This window comes from Etheostoma spectabile, chromosome 18, assembly GCF_008692095.1.
Source record: "Etheostoma spectabile isolate EspeVRDwgs_2016 chromosome 18, UIUC_Espe_1.0, whole genome shotgun sequence".
NCBI lineage: Eukaryota > Metazoa > Chordata > Actinopteri > Perciformes > Percidae > Etheostoma > Etheostoma spectabile.
This window is the reverse complement of record NC_045750.1, coordinates 25,335,601-25,348,720: the sequence shown is the minus strand read 5'-3', so window position 1 is coordinate 25,348,720 and position 13,120 is coordinate 25,335,601. Positions and strand designations below refer to the sequence as shown.

Genomic DNA, 13,120 nt, shown 5'->3' with positions numbered 1-13,120 from the left:
ATTCATTCACAAAGAAAATTGGTGTCCTTAAAAGGTTGGATTCTCCTTTTTTGAATTAAGGCATTAAGATCAATTTCCAAATTATTTTTATTCCTCTTTTTAACCAACTTTAGCATGGCTTTGTAAACTTATTCAAGCCACTGTACAATTGCCCATTACATAATGAAGAGGTTTTTATATCTCTGTTGTTGCTAGTCTACACTCATGTCACTAAATCAATCCACTACCATGCACTGATTTGACAGTGTAAACATAGTTTGATTATTTGTGACATGAATTTTTTTCAAACAATGGTTTTCTCCTCCAGATGGAGGCCTGAGCCATGAGCCTGAGACTTCTCCCTCCCTGTCGGAGTTCGGAGGTGTGTCAGAGCGAAGCCCGTTAGTGGTCCAGACGCGGGACTCACCCAGCCCCCCGCCCATCCTCCATGACCTACAGCAGTCAGACAGCCCTTCCTACGTACTACTGAACCTTGCAAAAGGTAAGTCCTAAGTTTATACCTGTATTGATGAGTCACTTCCTGATGGATTTCAAACACCATTTTAAAAGAGTGAGACGGTTTTAAAATAAAACTCTAAATGGGATCTTGTGTCAGTACTTTGTGTCTCGCACGGCTCCCGATCTGCACACAGCGCTAAAAAGAAATGGGGTGACACATTTTCATGAAGAACTGTGAATTATTTTGGCTGGAAGAAATGATCCTTGGCAGGCCCATTCTCTAGGTTCATCAGACCTTGGCGCGGGAGCCAAATTTTTTAATTTTGGTCTCTTAATTTACACCTTTTGTGCTGTGTTCTGTCTGTGTATCAGTGAGCGATGTGAAGGATAGAAAAGGCTTTTCAGCAAACCGAATCACTTCCAGTCTTATTGGTACATTAAATTCAAACCCTAAATAAAGGAGTGTTGTTGTTTTTTCGCGTGTTTGTGCTTTCTCAATGTGTGATAGATACTTTATTCATCCCTGTGGGGTTAATTCGAGAGTTGTCCAGCATAGTCATAGCTTTTCACAATAAAACTCCAACATCAAACCCAAAACTGCCGAGTGTGATGGAGGACAATAATGAATTCATAAATGTGCCCTAGAGGGACTGAGGCCGTTGATGATCATGCAGAATGTTGCAGTGGCTTTGAATTTTATTGTTTCACAGTGGTTCTTCCCTTTCAGGCATCACAGCTTCCTCAGAGTCCCTCATCTTCGCTGCAGATGGCGCCGGGGAGGATGACGATGAGGGGGTCTCATCAGGGGACTATGGGATCGATGGCAGTGCTCCCTGGTATCTGCGGGTACAGGAGCTGGCACACGACAGCCTGATTGCCGCCACGCGGGCACAGCTAGCCAGAGATGCCAAGGCCAGCCAGGACGCCAGAGCTGCAAGTGTCAGTAACGGTAAAAGTCCCTTTGTCTCCTTTTCACCGGACAGTGAAGTCAAACTGGCGCTTCATAATAAAATACTTCCATGTTGCTGTTCATAGACGTGTGCAGGGCCAGTGACATGTGCATTACAGCCTGTCTGTGATGTCATGTAAATCTAAAAGAGAGAAAATGAATACAGGAAAACAGGAAGCTGCATGTTTATGGTAAGACAACATCATTGGCTGTTCTACTTATTATAGCAGGCATCAAAGACAGAAAGAAGAGAAACGAGGTCAGCGCTGAGATGAAAATGAAGTGTAATCAGCACCGACTGAAACTGTGTTCAACACTTCTCATCACAAGTCTCTAATTCAAAATGAATGAGTAACTTCGTCTAAACGGATTTGCAAGCCTGACTGCAGATATCATATGACGGTCTAAATGGCCCATTATGGTGAAACATTGATCATGCTTCGGCACATAGTGTCTGGTGCTTTGATGTGCTTTTAGTAGAATGACCAACGCAGGCTTCAGGTGGTACAAGTGTGCAGTGATCAGAAAGACAGACACAGGTTAGACAACAGGAAAGCACAGCAGTAACCACAAAGACTTGACCGGGGGGGAGGGGGGGGGGACACACAGGTGATCAGAAACAGCCCCTCTAAAGCTAACTAATTAACATGTTCTATCATGTTTGTTTAATACATACAACAATGCATAAAAACATCATTTTTACTTAATCTTTGGGCATTTTAGGCCTTTACTTATATAGGACAGCTGAAGACATTAAAAAGGAAAGAGGGGGGGGGATGGCATCTAGCAAACGGAAACCTGCGGCCGCTGCACCCAGGAGTATACCTCTAAATACCCAGGGGCGCCTGCTCTACCAGGTGAGCTACCCAGGCGCCCGGGGGACTATTTTTGTATTTGTTTTTTTGGCCGGGACCAGTGACTTCCTGCAGTCTTCCCTGGTTGCTTAGCAACTGCTCCCAGCCAAGAAAATGTCTGATAGCTGTTAACCAAAATTTTGACCCTGTAGTCAAATATGCAAATAGAGTCCAAAAGTTTCCAAATCAAGTATGATATAAAATGCGTTTCCAAGCTCTGCTTTGATAGTGGAGAGTTGTTTACCGCAGCTTCTCCGCTTCCAACGTTCTCTCTCCACCTGTTGCTCACTCCGTTTAATCTCCTCTCCTCTGACGGTGAAGCTGCTCTGGTCTCTGTCGACCCACACCAGGAGTCAGGACTCCATCACAGCCACGTTTAACTTCCCTCCACAGGCTGCCTGACAGATAAAGGATTTGTCCATGACATTGAAGGCAACCCTGACTCCTAGCTACAGCTCCGATCTTTGAACTCCTCCTGAGCCAAATTATAGCCAGAGGTCCTGTTTACAAAATTGATAAAAGAGAGTGAAGTTTATTTTCATCTTTGTCGGGTGCTGGTTTATCTCCTCCCATCAAAGCTTGGCTCTGTTTACCCTGGTTTATGATGTCTTATTCTGAGCCAGTGCACCAGTTAAGAAAGGGCTTAAAATACTTTGTTCATTGTTTTATTCAATATTCAATATGATTTAACATACAATTCACTTATACATTTATTCAAAAAAATCAAATAAACAGTAAGCTTAAAGTGGTACATTAAAAGAAGACAAGTAATAACAATACAAAAACGGTGGCAAGAACACCACCAGGCTTACCTCGACCCCCCCACACTATCCCAACCATGGAGCTCCACCCCATCCACCCTCTCCCACAGAGACCTTCACTCTAAAAAAACATTACAATTGACATACATGATGGGGACTGTTGTACTGGATTTGTAGTTTTGAGTTATGATATGAGGGGTTTCCATGTTTTATTGAATACGTTGAGCCTGTCTTCATTTTTTCTAAATGAAGTATGTCAGTTAAATCCTCTAACCACATCTTAGAGGTAGGTGGGGGGGGATCAGCAGACGCCTCCCGATACAATAGAATTCCAACAGTTATGCCACGATCCAGTGTTATTGCGATTTTAAACCTATTGCAATATTCTGTGATATATTGCAGTTTATAACCTTTTTTCCAACTTCTAACGTTCCCAATTTCAAATGACGTCCCCAAAATCAAACTTTGTCAATATCTGTGTTATCTCAGTTTGTTGATCTAACTTTTTATTTTATTGCTACAAAACGGGGTTGTCTGGAGACAAACTGTGTATGATAAAAGATCCATACTTGGCATATGTGCATCGATACAGTATTGCCACTGAAAATATCCCAATACTATGCTGTATCAATCCCCCTCCCCACCCCCACCCTAGTAGGGTTTGTTCATTGTTGACTAAAATGTCTGCCGCAGACAGTAAGTGGTTTCAGTGCAGGATTAAAGCCAGTGTCATGGCTGCCCTCCGATAACTTGCTGTAGATTAGCAGTAGTGTATCAGTTAAAGGTGCATTCCTGCCAGCACGCCGTATGCAAAATGAGACCTGTTAGTCGTTCAAAGCGGGGAGTCCGGGCAGGTGAAAAGCGAGTGATTGCATTCAGCTTCGGGTGCTTTTCTTTTGGCTGCAGTTGTTCGGCGGGTCTCAGTCAGCACCCGATGATTAGCTTTCATACAGCCGGGCTCCAGAGGCCGGCCGCCTGGCACTCTTGTATTGTTTTCTGCACAACCCCGCTCACTTTCCTCTTCTGGTTGCCTAGGTGACCACACACACGGTTTGATAGCAGACGGGGACAAGCGGGAGCTGCCGTCTCGGACCAGCCGCCCCCTCTCCAAGCAGATCCTCCGCTGCTCTTTCGAGGGTTGCTGCAGGACGTTCACCTGGCCGGCTCATCTCAAATACCACCTCAAAACACACAGGTGACACAATACACACACGGCCATGAGATAATGGATTCAGACAGCAGTCCCAACAAGATGCCATTGCCAATGTATGAATATATAACGCTGTGCAAACCCTGGCTCATGTGGAAACATTTACCAAATTCAAAAGCAATACTATAGCTTGCAGGCTAATACAGTTACCAATTTTTTTTTACACACGGTAGCCTTGAAGTATTATTGCCTGTTAAACCAAAATGCAAAACAGATGTTTGAAGTCTTAAACACAAGGTATTACTTTAAAGTGCGTCTGTTCCCCATGCATGAAACGTGTGCAGGCAAAGAAAATCACTTTAAATCCTCTACATATATTTCATCAGACCTTTTTATTGTCTACGACAAAATTCATAATATCACTGACAATAGGATTTGTTTTATGTAAACATCAGAGTAAATACTGCTTGCATCTTGCCTTGTTTTGCCCAGTTTTTGAGACTGTTAGTTTATGAAAGTAGTATAATTAATGTTGGCTTTACTGTTCATAAAGACAGCTGTGTTGGATAAGTGCTGTTCATATTGCCAGTCCAACCGGCACAAAAAAGTCTAATGAAGCGATATTAACAGCCAACAGCAGGGGGCGCTAATATGATCACTCATATGCTACGTGTAAAAAAAAAAAGAAAGAAAGAAAAAAAACTGGGCGAAATCAAATCAATAGGCCTACATATTAGACGTGACAGTGGCTAGTAGAAAACGTGAGGAGAAAGGTGGATGGGAAAAAATACAATGATGTCTAAATAGACAAAATTCAAATTAAAGAGGGCCAAGTCCCTCGAGACTGCTGCAGCAAAATGCAAAAAGTTCCCAAACGGACATGATAAGGGACATGATAAGGGACATGATGAGGGACATGATGAGGGACAGACAGCGGAGTTAATTTCACATCAACAAGAGGTCCTGGGGAGTGCCAGGAGCAGGCTGCCTTCCTCCTCCTCCTCCCTATCTTAGCGTTGTGCATAGTCAGCTATCAACATGGGTACGTGCATCATGATTATGAAAATGATAAGTGCTGTCAAACTTAACGTGTTTAATCATTTCTGTTTGGTTAATTTGAAACATGAAACGCGTTAGAAATGAATCGCGGGTAGACCGTGATTTGACTTGGTTGTAAATGAGAGGTTGTAGTGAGCTGCCACGAGGAAGACTTGGATTAAACCGGAGAACACCCTGCATGCACTGGCACCACTCTAAACGTGCTCCTAGCTCCTAGTTTGCACTTTCTTCTTTCATATTTGCATGTACTATTGTGGAACTGGCAAATACCTCACACTTCACAAACACAATTGATAGGGCCTAGTCATTTAGAATTAAGAATCGCTTCAGGAGCAGAAAATCCCAGGAACACCTGGAAACGTTCATGTTAATGGACACAGAGAAAGACATCCTCATGTCCCTTGACAATGACCTCATAATAGACAGTTGCTGAGAATGGTTCCATTCTCAAGAAACTTTTACTTCCCCAACATTATATTTGCTCACATTATATGTGAATAGTTATAGTGTATATAGTAACTAACACTGGTATAGGCCTACAATATCTAATCCCCACGTTCAGGTACAGCTAGCCTACTTTATCTCTGAAAGTAATACTTTGTATTGTTTTATATTTACAAGTTTGTGTAATTTGGGGTTTCTGTAGCCAGTGACATTTCATTATTTGTATTTAATTTTCAATGCAGATGTAATGGCATCTTTTTGTTTTTATTTGAAGGCTGAGGCTTCATTTATAATCCCAATCCCACTTATCATCATTGGTTGTGAGATGTTAGTTGCTGTGGATACCGTGTCTGATAGGCTACAGCATCAGGACATCCTGGCTAGTGGCTGTCGTGCTCGGCTAGGGGCCGATGGCCATATGATGGGCCTATTTGGGAGAAAGTCCAGGGCTGTTTTTTACCCCCAGTCCGTCCCTGGTCAAAGCCGTTATGGAACAGTGTTTTCCACAGATTGGTTATGGTGGAGGCCGACAGAGCAGCCTAACAGGAGGAACCCAGCCGAGGCTCAGAGAGAAGTGTGTATTTGTAGGGCAGGAGCAGGAGGAATCTATTTGTGGTTGCCCCGTCTGACATTGTGGTGGGCTGTTGCACATGAAACGTGCACACGGGAGACACCGACTCAGGCTTGTTTGTCTGGTTATCTCGGCTCCCAGGAATGACCGGATGTTCAGGTGCGGCGCAGAGGGCTGCGGGAAGAGCTTCTACGTGCTGCAGAGGCTGCAGGTTCACATGAGAACTCACAACGGCGAGAAGCCCTTCATCTGCAAGGAGAAGAACTGTGGCAAGAAGTTCACCACAGCTGGAAACCTGAAGAACCACAGACGCATCCACACAGGTGGGGGGCAGGTCCACACACCCTGGAAGCAATAACTGACTCAAGCCGTTTGGCTCTACTCATGTAATGCTTCCTTGGTGCAGTCATGGCCGGAGATTAGAAGAGTCAGCAGCCTCCATTTCACTGCTGCAATAAGTAACAGGACTACGTCATGTTTTATTTAGGGTGACTTTATGATGATTTCTGATGGCCTGTTCCACAGTCTGCTTCGACCAGTTAGATTACAGCAACACTATACAGTGTTTATATTCTATATATAATGTCCATATGTCTGGAAGAACACCTTTCTATGCACTATAATATCCGCTTAGTTGGAGGAACTTATATTACATTACATTCTTGTGCGTGAAAATAGGTTAACTGTCACCATGAGTTCTGTAAGTTTACTACAGTAGTTCTTACTGTGTGTGTGTCTGTGTGTCTTGGAAGACCTGCATTTAGTTTTACATGCTGTTCTGTCACTAAGACTTTTGCATATTCACACACATTAATGTTTTTGTGTTTTGTTTTTATAAATGTTTCCAGGAGAGAAGCCTTTTCTGTGCGAAGCAGACGGCTGTGGGCGTTCCTTTGCAGAGTATTCCAGTCTACGAAAACACATGCTCGTACATTCTGGTGAGTGGGACAGAGTTAACGGTGGAGCACTTATTTTGCGGTTGATGTGCTACAGATGAAGTATATCATCATTTGCTTTGAGGAGATGCATCCTGTCCTGTTCAATCGCAGATGGGATCACAGGATCTGTTTGTGTTTCTCAGGTGAGAAGCCTCATCACTGTGGGATCTGTGGGAAGACTTTCTCTCAGTCCGGCAGCAGAAACGTCCACATGAGGAAGAGACACGGAGAGGACGGGCTCAGCAGTGAAAGCAGAGAAACGGGTATATTTTTAAATTTTTTTTTACACACACGCGCTGATCCTTGGACAATGTAGCTTCAAGCCGCCCAGACATTTTGCATACATATCTAATGCATACATGCATTAGAGATAATGTTGGTTTGTCACTTTTTTTGAAACATTTCTTTAATAGTTAATGACTTTTGGCACTTGAAAATTTATTTTTAAGTATGGTACAACTTGGTATTTATCAAGTTGAAATGGCATCGTTAAAATGTCTTTCAGTCTCTCATTCCTCACTGAAATGTCTTTTTGCCATAACCTTATACATTTCCCACTGCAGCTGTGGGAGAGTTACCCACGTTCACTCCTGCGTCTGTTCTCAGAATCAGTTTCAGAAGCTCTTCAGAGTAGAAGTGTCTCTCATTGAGCTCTTTTACATTCCAACATATGGTCTAATTGTACAAGATCAGCTTAAATGAGTTTTTTGTGATGTGAAACACTGAGAGCAGACAGCACATTTGCCTACTTGTCACATTTGTGTAGCAGTGGGGAAGCACCGCAGCTGAATCACCACAGAGGAAGCGCTGCCAAAGCTCTAATTATAAACAGCAGATTGATTCGGGTCAGTCTCCCCAAATAGGCTGGGCTTTTGTGTTAAAAAAAAAGAAGAAGAGCAAAGGAAGATGCCGCTTCACAACAGAGGGGTACTTTCTGAGTTACTGGATAAATTATTGAATCGACTATGTTGGAATAACTACAGTCCTGGAAAAACAAAAACATTTTCAAGCTTCAAAAGGTCATTTAAATTTAGGAAATAATGAGGAGGTTTCAGCTTTGAACATTGACTTCTTAGACTTACTGTAAGTCGCTGGCTGTAAATCCTATAAAGATGGCGGGTTAAGAACAGTGTGTGTTGCTACTTTTGTAGGAAAGGCTAAGGTTGTTTGTCCGTTTGTGACTGACAGGAGAGGCTCTGACACAAAGCAGCCTGCTGGAGGCAGACGGCGAAAATGGCGATGGCATGGTCACCATGACGACAACCGTTGAACCCATGAATCTTCACCATGCCATGCTGAGATCACCAGGTATGCCTTTTATACTCGATGGCAGGGAAAACCCAACACATACAGGGTGGACTAAATAACATGTCCCAACAATAATAGAGTGATACTTACTGACTGGTGCTGAGTCAGCTTGTGGTAAAGTGTTTTTGAATCATTGCTTGTGTCAGTCTCTAGGCAACCACTGTCACTCTTTGACAGTCCAGTTTTCTCGCGTTTGCTCGAGCCGTCATGACTGAGAAGTTTTCCTTTTGGACAATGAATGAACAATTCAGACCTCTTTGCTTATCTTAAACCCCATGTTAGAATAGTGACTGTCAAAGTTGAAACACACAGCTTGTTGGTAGGTTGCTTAAAGGTCCAATGTCACTGTTTGTTTTTTGTTTTTTTTCAAACAATATGCGTTCCCCCAGCCTGCCCATGGCCCCCCAGTGGCTAGAATTGGTGACAGGTGTAAACTGAACTCTGGGTATCCTGCTTTGCCTTTGAGATAATGAAAGCTCAGATGGGCTGGAAAGAGACTTCAGATACAGTATTAGGGGACCACTAAGATATAGATAAACGAGACGCAGAATACAGTATTAGGGGACCCCTAAGGTCTATATAAAAGAGACTTTAGATACATTAGGGACCACTAAGGTCTACATCAAAGAGAATTCAGATACAGTATTAGGGACCACTAAGGTCTATATAAAGAGACTTCAGATACAGTATTAGGGACCACTAAGGTCTATATCAAGAGACCTTAGATACAGTATTAGGGGACCATAAGGTCTATATAAAAGAGACTTCAGATACATGATTAGGGGACCACTAAGGTCTATATAAAAGGACTTCAGAATATTGGTCTAATGCTGTCAAATGTTTTAATGCATGTGATACTGACGTGTTCATATAAGGTTATAATATTGAACGAGATGTGCGGTGCTTATACATCATCTTCTAGGCTCTTTTTTTCCAATATACACTGGGAATTTACATTGGTGGTATTTGTAGTAGTGTTTCTCATACTTATTTCTTTTCTTAATTTATTGTCCTTATTTCTTTTGACTGAAATTCTCTGATGGGGATTTCTGTGAGTAATAAGGTATTTTTTGTAACAACACTAAAAAGAGAGCTCGGTCAACACCTGGCTGTCTCAACAAAATAGCAAACACAGATCTCTACTTCATTGTTATTTACTCCGTGTTGTGTGTCATTTTCTCCACCCAAGTACTACAATATGCCTATGGCTCAATGATTATTTATTGTTGTTTTGTACATTGTATTGTGGTAAAATACATTTTGGGATATATAGCACATATCTATTGATTTTAACACACTCGTTAGAAATTGTTCCCATTTGTTTGCGCTTAAAGTTTATATATAATGTCTGAAAATAAGTAGTGACCCACTTGGACTGAATACTTTACGGGCTCAGTGTTACATGGGTCTGTACTTGTCCTTCAGCTTCCTAAATTGGCCTGTCAGTATCACCAGGTGAAAGCTTGCAGAAACTCGAGGACAAATGTTCCAGTAGAGTTTTGGTTCTGAAAGGTGCTTTGTCCCCTACTGACTGTAGGTACGTACAGATTGACAGGAGTCTCACTTTTAGACAGCAGTCATGTTCCCAGGTAGTTTCTTTTGGAACTTGTCTTTGTGTCCCCTCTCTCCAGGCTCTGCAGACTCAGTGGTGGTTCTCTCTCAGCCACATGAACTGGTGACCATGACGACAGAAGACCATGCATATGGAGAAGATGTGGTGGCGCTGCTCTAGTCTGCCGTTATGAAAAATGTCACCCACTGCCTATTTCAGCAGCGCTAGACTGACCGTCACCGTGGACTAAACGTAGACATCTCATTTCTAAATGAATGAATTGTTGACTTTGACCCTTGTAGATATTTGTAATTAGCAACTGATGATTGTTTTATTGGCAAAGTTTGTACAAATTACCTTTTTTTTTTTTTCTTCTATAGTTTTTGAAAACAAATACTCCCAAAGAAATACTGAGACGGGTTAAAACTTTATGAAAATATAATGATCATGTGCATTAACATTGTAAACAGCAGTCTGACGTTGAAATGCAGTGATGATATTCTCTAACGGAAAATGAGTGCCACTTATTTTTTATAACGTCAATGGCTGATTTAAATGTACCAGACATGTGTATACCCCTTTATCCTTATTACTAACTACCAAACACTTAATACTAGAACTACTGGAGCCCAGTCTATCACATTGTTGTATGTAAACACTGGTCACAGCTCAACCAGTTTAACAAGCCAGGCCACCATGTTAAAAACACAAAAACAACAAATAATGTATCCAGTAATGCCCAAAGCGGTAGTAACTGAGTGTTATTGGTAACATCTTTCACTCTAATGTCAACCTCCAGTGCTTCACTTGTTCTCCGCGTTGGAAACATTGCTAATTTACAGCTCAATACATCAACACTTGAGGATAATTGCTTCGTGGGAAATTAAGAATTGCTCATGAGGTTAGTTCCCTCCTTATGAAACACTGCAGATGTCTGGGCCCGTTAGATAAGGAAGTGCACGACATTACCCGTGTTTCTTGTTGAGCACCACCTAAATCAGCAGTGGCTGTTCCTCCCTTCTTAGTGGATCTTCAGGTTGTGGAAGTGGTCTAACGTGGCGCCCAATGCCCAGCTTGCCTCCACGTTGTTCACTTTCTTGGTCAACTAGGAGGGGGGAAAAAAACCAAATCACTCAAATGCCTTTTATATTTATTGAAATAAAAAAAAGTTAACAGTTTTTGTGAAGAATCTTTCCTTTAACATGATTGTGCTCCTATTTTTTAGATAAGGGGCAACACTTCTTTAGGTGATTATTTCAAAGTGTGTACTAGAATCAAAATATATCCTACGATTTGTTTTCGAATGTAGGATGACAGAAAAGGATAACTCATAGCCATGGTCTCCTTATCCAATGATGCTAACAAATACTAATTGAGACTATTTTAAATGTTGCCATGCTCGTGTATTCATGTAAGTTTATGACTCATACAACTAAGTCTGAGCTACGCCAATTCTGACACTAGTAGTTCATTTTATAATGCCTTGCAAGTTTGCAAGCGTTACAAATATTCCATCTGTTGCCTCCATGAAACCAATGCCACAAACCCTGCAGATTGGGTTGTGTAATGCTCACCTGCAGCACAGTGCTCTCCTTGAAGCCAAATCCATCCTTGAGCAGACAAGTGATGTAGGTCAGGTCCATACATAGGAAAGAACTGGTGGGAGGGTACTTGGTCATCTTATTGCACACTGAGCAGAAATAAAGGGGAATTCATGTGTCTGTTAGGTATTCTGTTGATAGCATAAAGGCAGAATTTCAGATAGCGAGGACAAGACTACTGAGATGCACACTGTGTGTCAAGTACAGGGAAGCTGCGGATCTGTCATAGTGAGGATGCATTGCTTTGCCCATCTCACCCTCTTTAGCTCTCTTCTTAAAGTCTCTGACCTCCAGCATCCCTCCTTGAACCCCATCTGCAACAGGAAGCAATTAGGGTCACATTTTTAACGCTATACCATTCATTAAGAGAGCACATCTACCTGCGCACTTCCATGATACTAATAATAGAGCATGTGCCCGTTCAGCTTGGACTGGCAGAGAATAGCAATTTCTCTAATAACTACACACCTTTAGTTTGACAAATCCACAGACAAGTGCAGATGACTCACATTTCCCTGCCTCCGTCTTGCATTCGAATGGGTAACAACATCCTGCTGGGTCTGTATAATTATGTAAGGTGTGTACAGAGGGTGTGTGTACCAACCGATAAGGCCTGCATCCACAGCTCTGTCAAAGTAATAGGAGAATGCATAGAATACGTTGCTGTCTTGGAGCTCATATGGCTGATGAATTATCCCCTTCACCACTTTAAGTACTTCCTGATAACAAAGCTTGTACCCTGCATTACCTGGAAAAGAACAAAAACAGCGATGTAAATTATGCATTATATGCTGGAACAGCATTATGAAATTATGCTAAATCCAACTAAGTCCATTCTAATGGGCTTTAGAACCATAACTGCAGATGTTTGCTTGCAGTCACAAAATGTTCAGTTTTGTATTCGCTGAAATCTGTCACACACTCTGATTTACTCTGGATGTTTGGGATCTGAATATCCTGGGTGGTACCTCATCACAATAAAATTTACAGGTATGTTAAAATGTTGATTCCCACATCCAGTATCTTTGGTTTTACTCGACTCAACAGACGGATTTTACTTATAGTATAAGTAGGATCTTACCATCTGGGTCCCCGCTCACTTGATAGGTCAGCCCTCCAAATCTCCATTCATCCCTGAACTTCTTTGGCAGGCAGGTGCTTTTAAAAACCCGCCACTCCAACCCTGTTAGAGCACAGACGTGACTTGTTTAATCTTCCAACTGGCTTCACGCCAGGTCACCATGGTCTCTCACTCACTAACACAATTTTCTCCAAAGTCCCTCGGTGTTTAATCTAAGGATCTCACTTGAATTGTTTGTTAGAGGGAGAGACTTGAAATTACATCCCAGAAAAAAAACCAAATCTCATTACATCCTTTGTTCAGTATTTGGAGAAATAGGCAGGAAGGTAACAAAACCAGAGAGAGCACTAAGAACTGGCTCAATGTTGTGTCTCAGTGACACACACACACACACACACACACACACACACACAC

At 42.1% G+C, this 13,120-nt stretch overlaps 2 protein-coding genes across 3 annotated transcripts in view; one reads left to right on the top strand and one right to left on the bottom strand.

The window, feature by feature from the left end:
* The window catches only part of znf410 (zinc finger protein 410), a 13,866-nt gene extending 2,567 nt beyond the window's left edge, over nt 1–11,299 (top strand). Inside the window, exons 5-12 of one of the 2 annotated variants that reach the window (XR_004336312.1) lie at nt 308–481; nt 1,166–1,387; nt 4,038–4,197; nt 6,368–6,549; nt 7,075–7,164; nt 7,308–7,427; nt 8,028–8,472; nt 10,104–11,299. Coding sequence is in view for 1 of the 2 variants with exons in the window: in XM_032543762.1 (XP_032399653.1) it covers nt 308–481; nt 1,166–1,387; nt 4,038–4,197; nt 6,368–6,549; nt 7,075–7,164; nt 7,308–7,427; nt 8,353–8,472; nt 10,104–10,204 (1,169 nt within the window). In the remaining variant the exon portion in view is untranslated. The remainder of the gene's footprint in view (nt 1–307; nt 482–1,165; nt 1,388–4,037; nt 4,198–6,367; nt 6,550–7,074; nt 7,165–7,307; nt 7,428–8,027; nt 8,473–10,103) is intronic. The other variant, XM_032543762.1, reaches the window with a different exon arrangement.
* entpd5b (ectonucleoside triphosphate diphosphohydrolase 5b) overlaps nt 10,405–13,120 on the bottom strand; it is a 9,375-nt gene continuing 6,659 nt past the window's right edge. The window contains exons 10-14 of the mRNA XM_032543763.1: nt 12,707–12,808; nt 12,230–12,373; nt 11,883–11,939; nt 11,599–11,714; nt 10,405–11,129 (exon numbers count right to left, since the gene is read on the bottom strand). Of these exons, the coding sequence (XP_032399654.1) occupies nt 11,046–11,129; nt 11,599–11,714; nt 11,883–11,939; nt 12,230–12,373; nt 12,707–12,808 (503 nt within the window). The 3' untranslated portion in view covers nt 10,405–11,045. The remainder of the gene's footprint in view (nt 11,130–11,598; nt 11,715–11,882; nt 11,940–12,229; nt 12,374–12,706; nt 12,809–13,120) is intronic.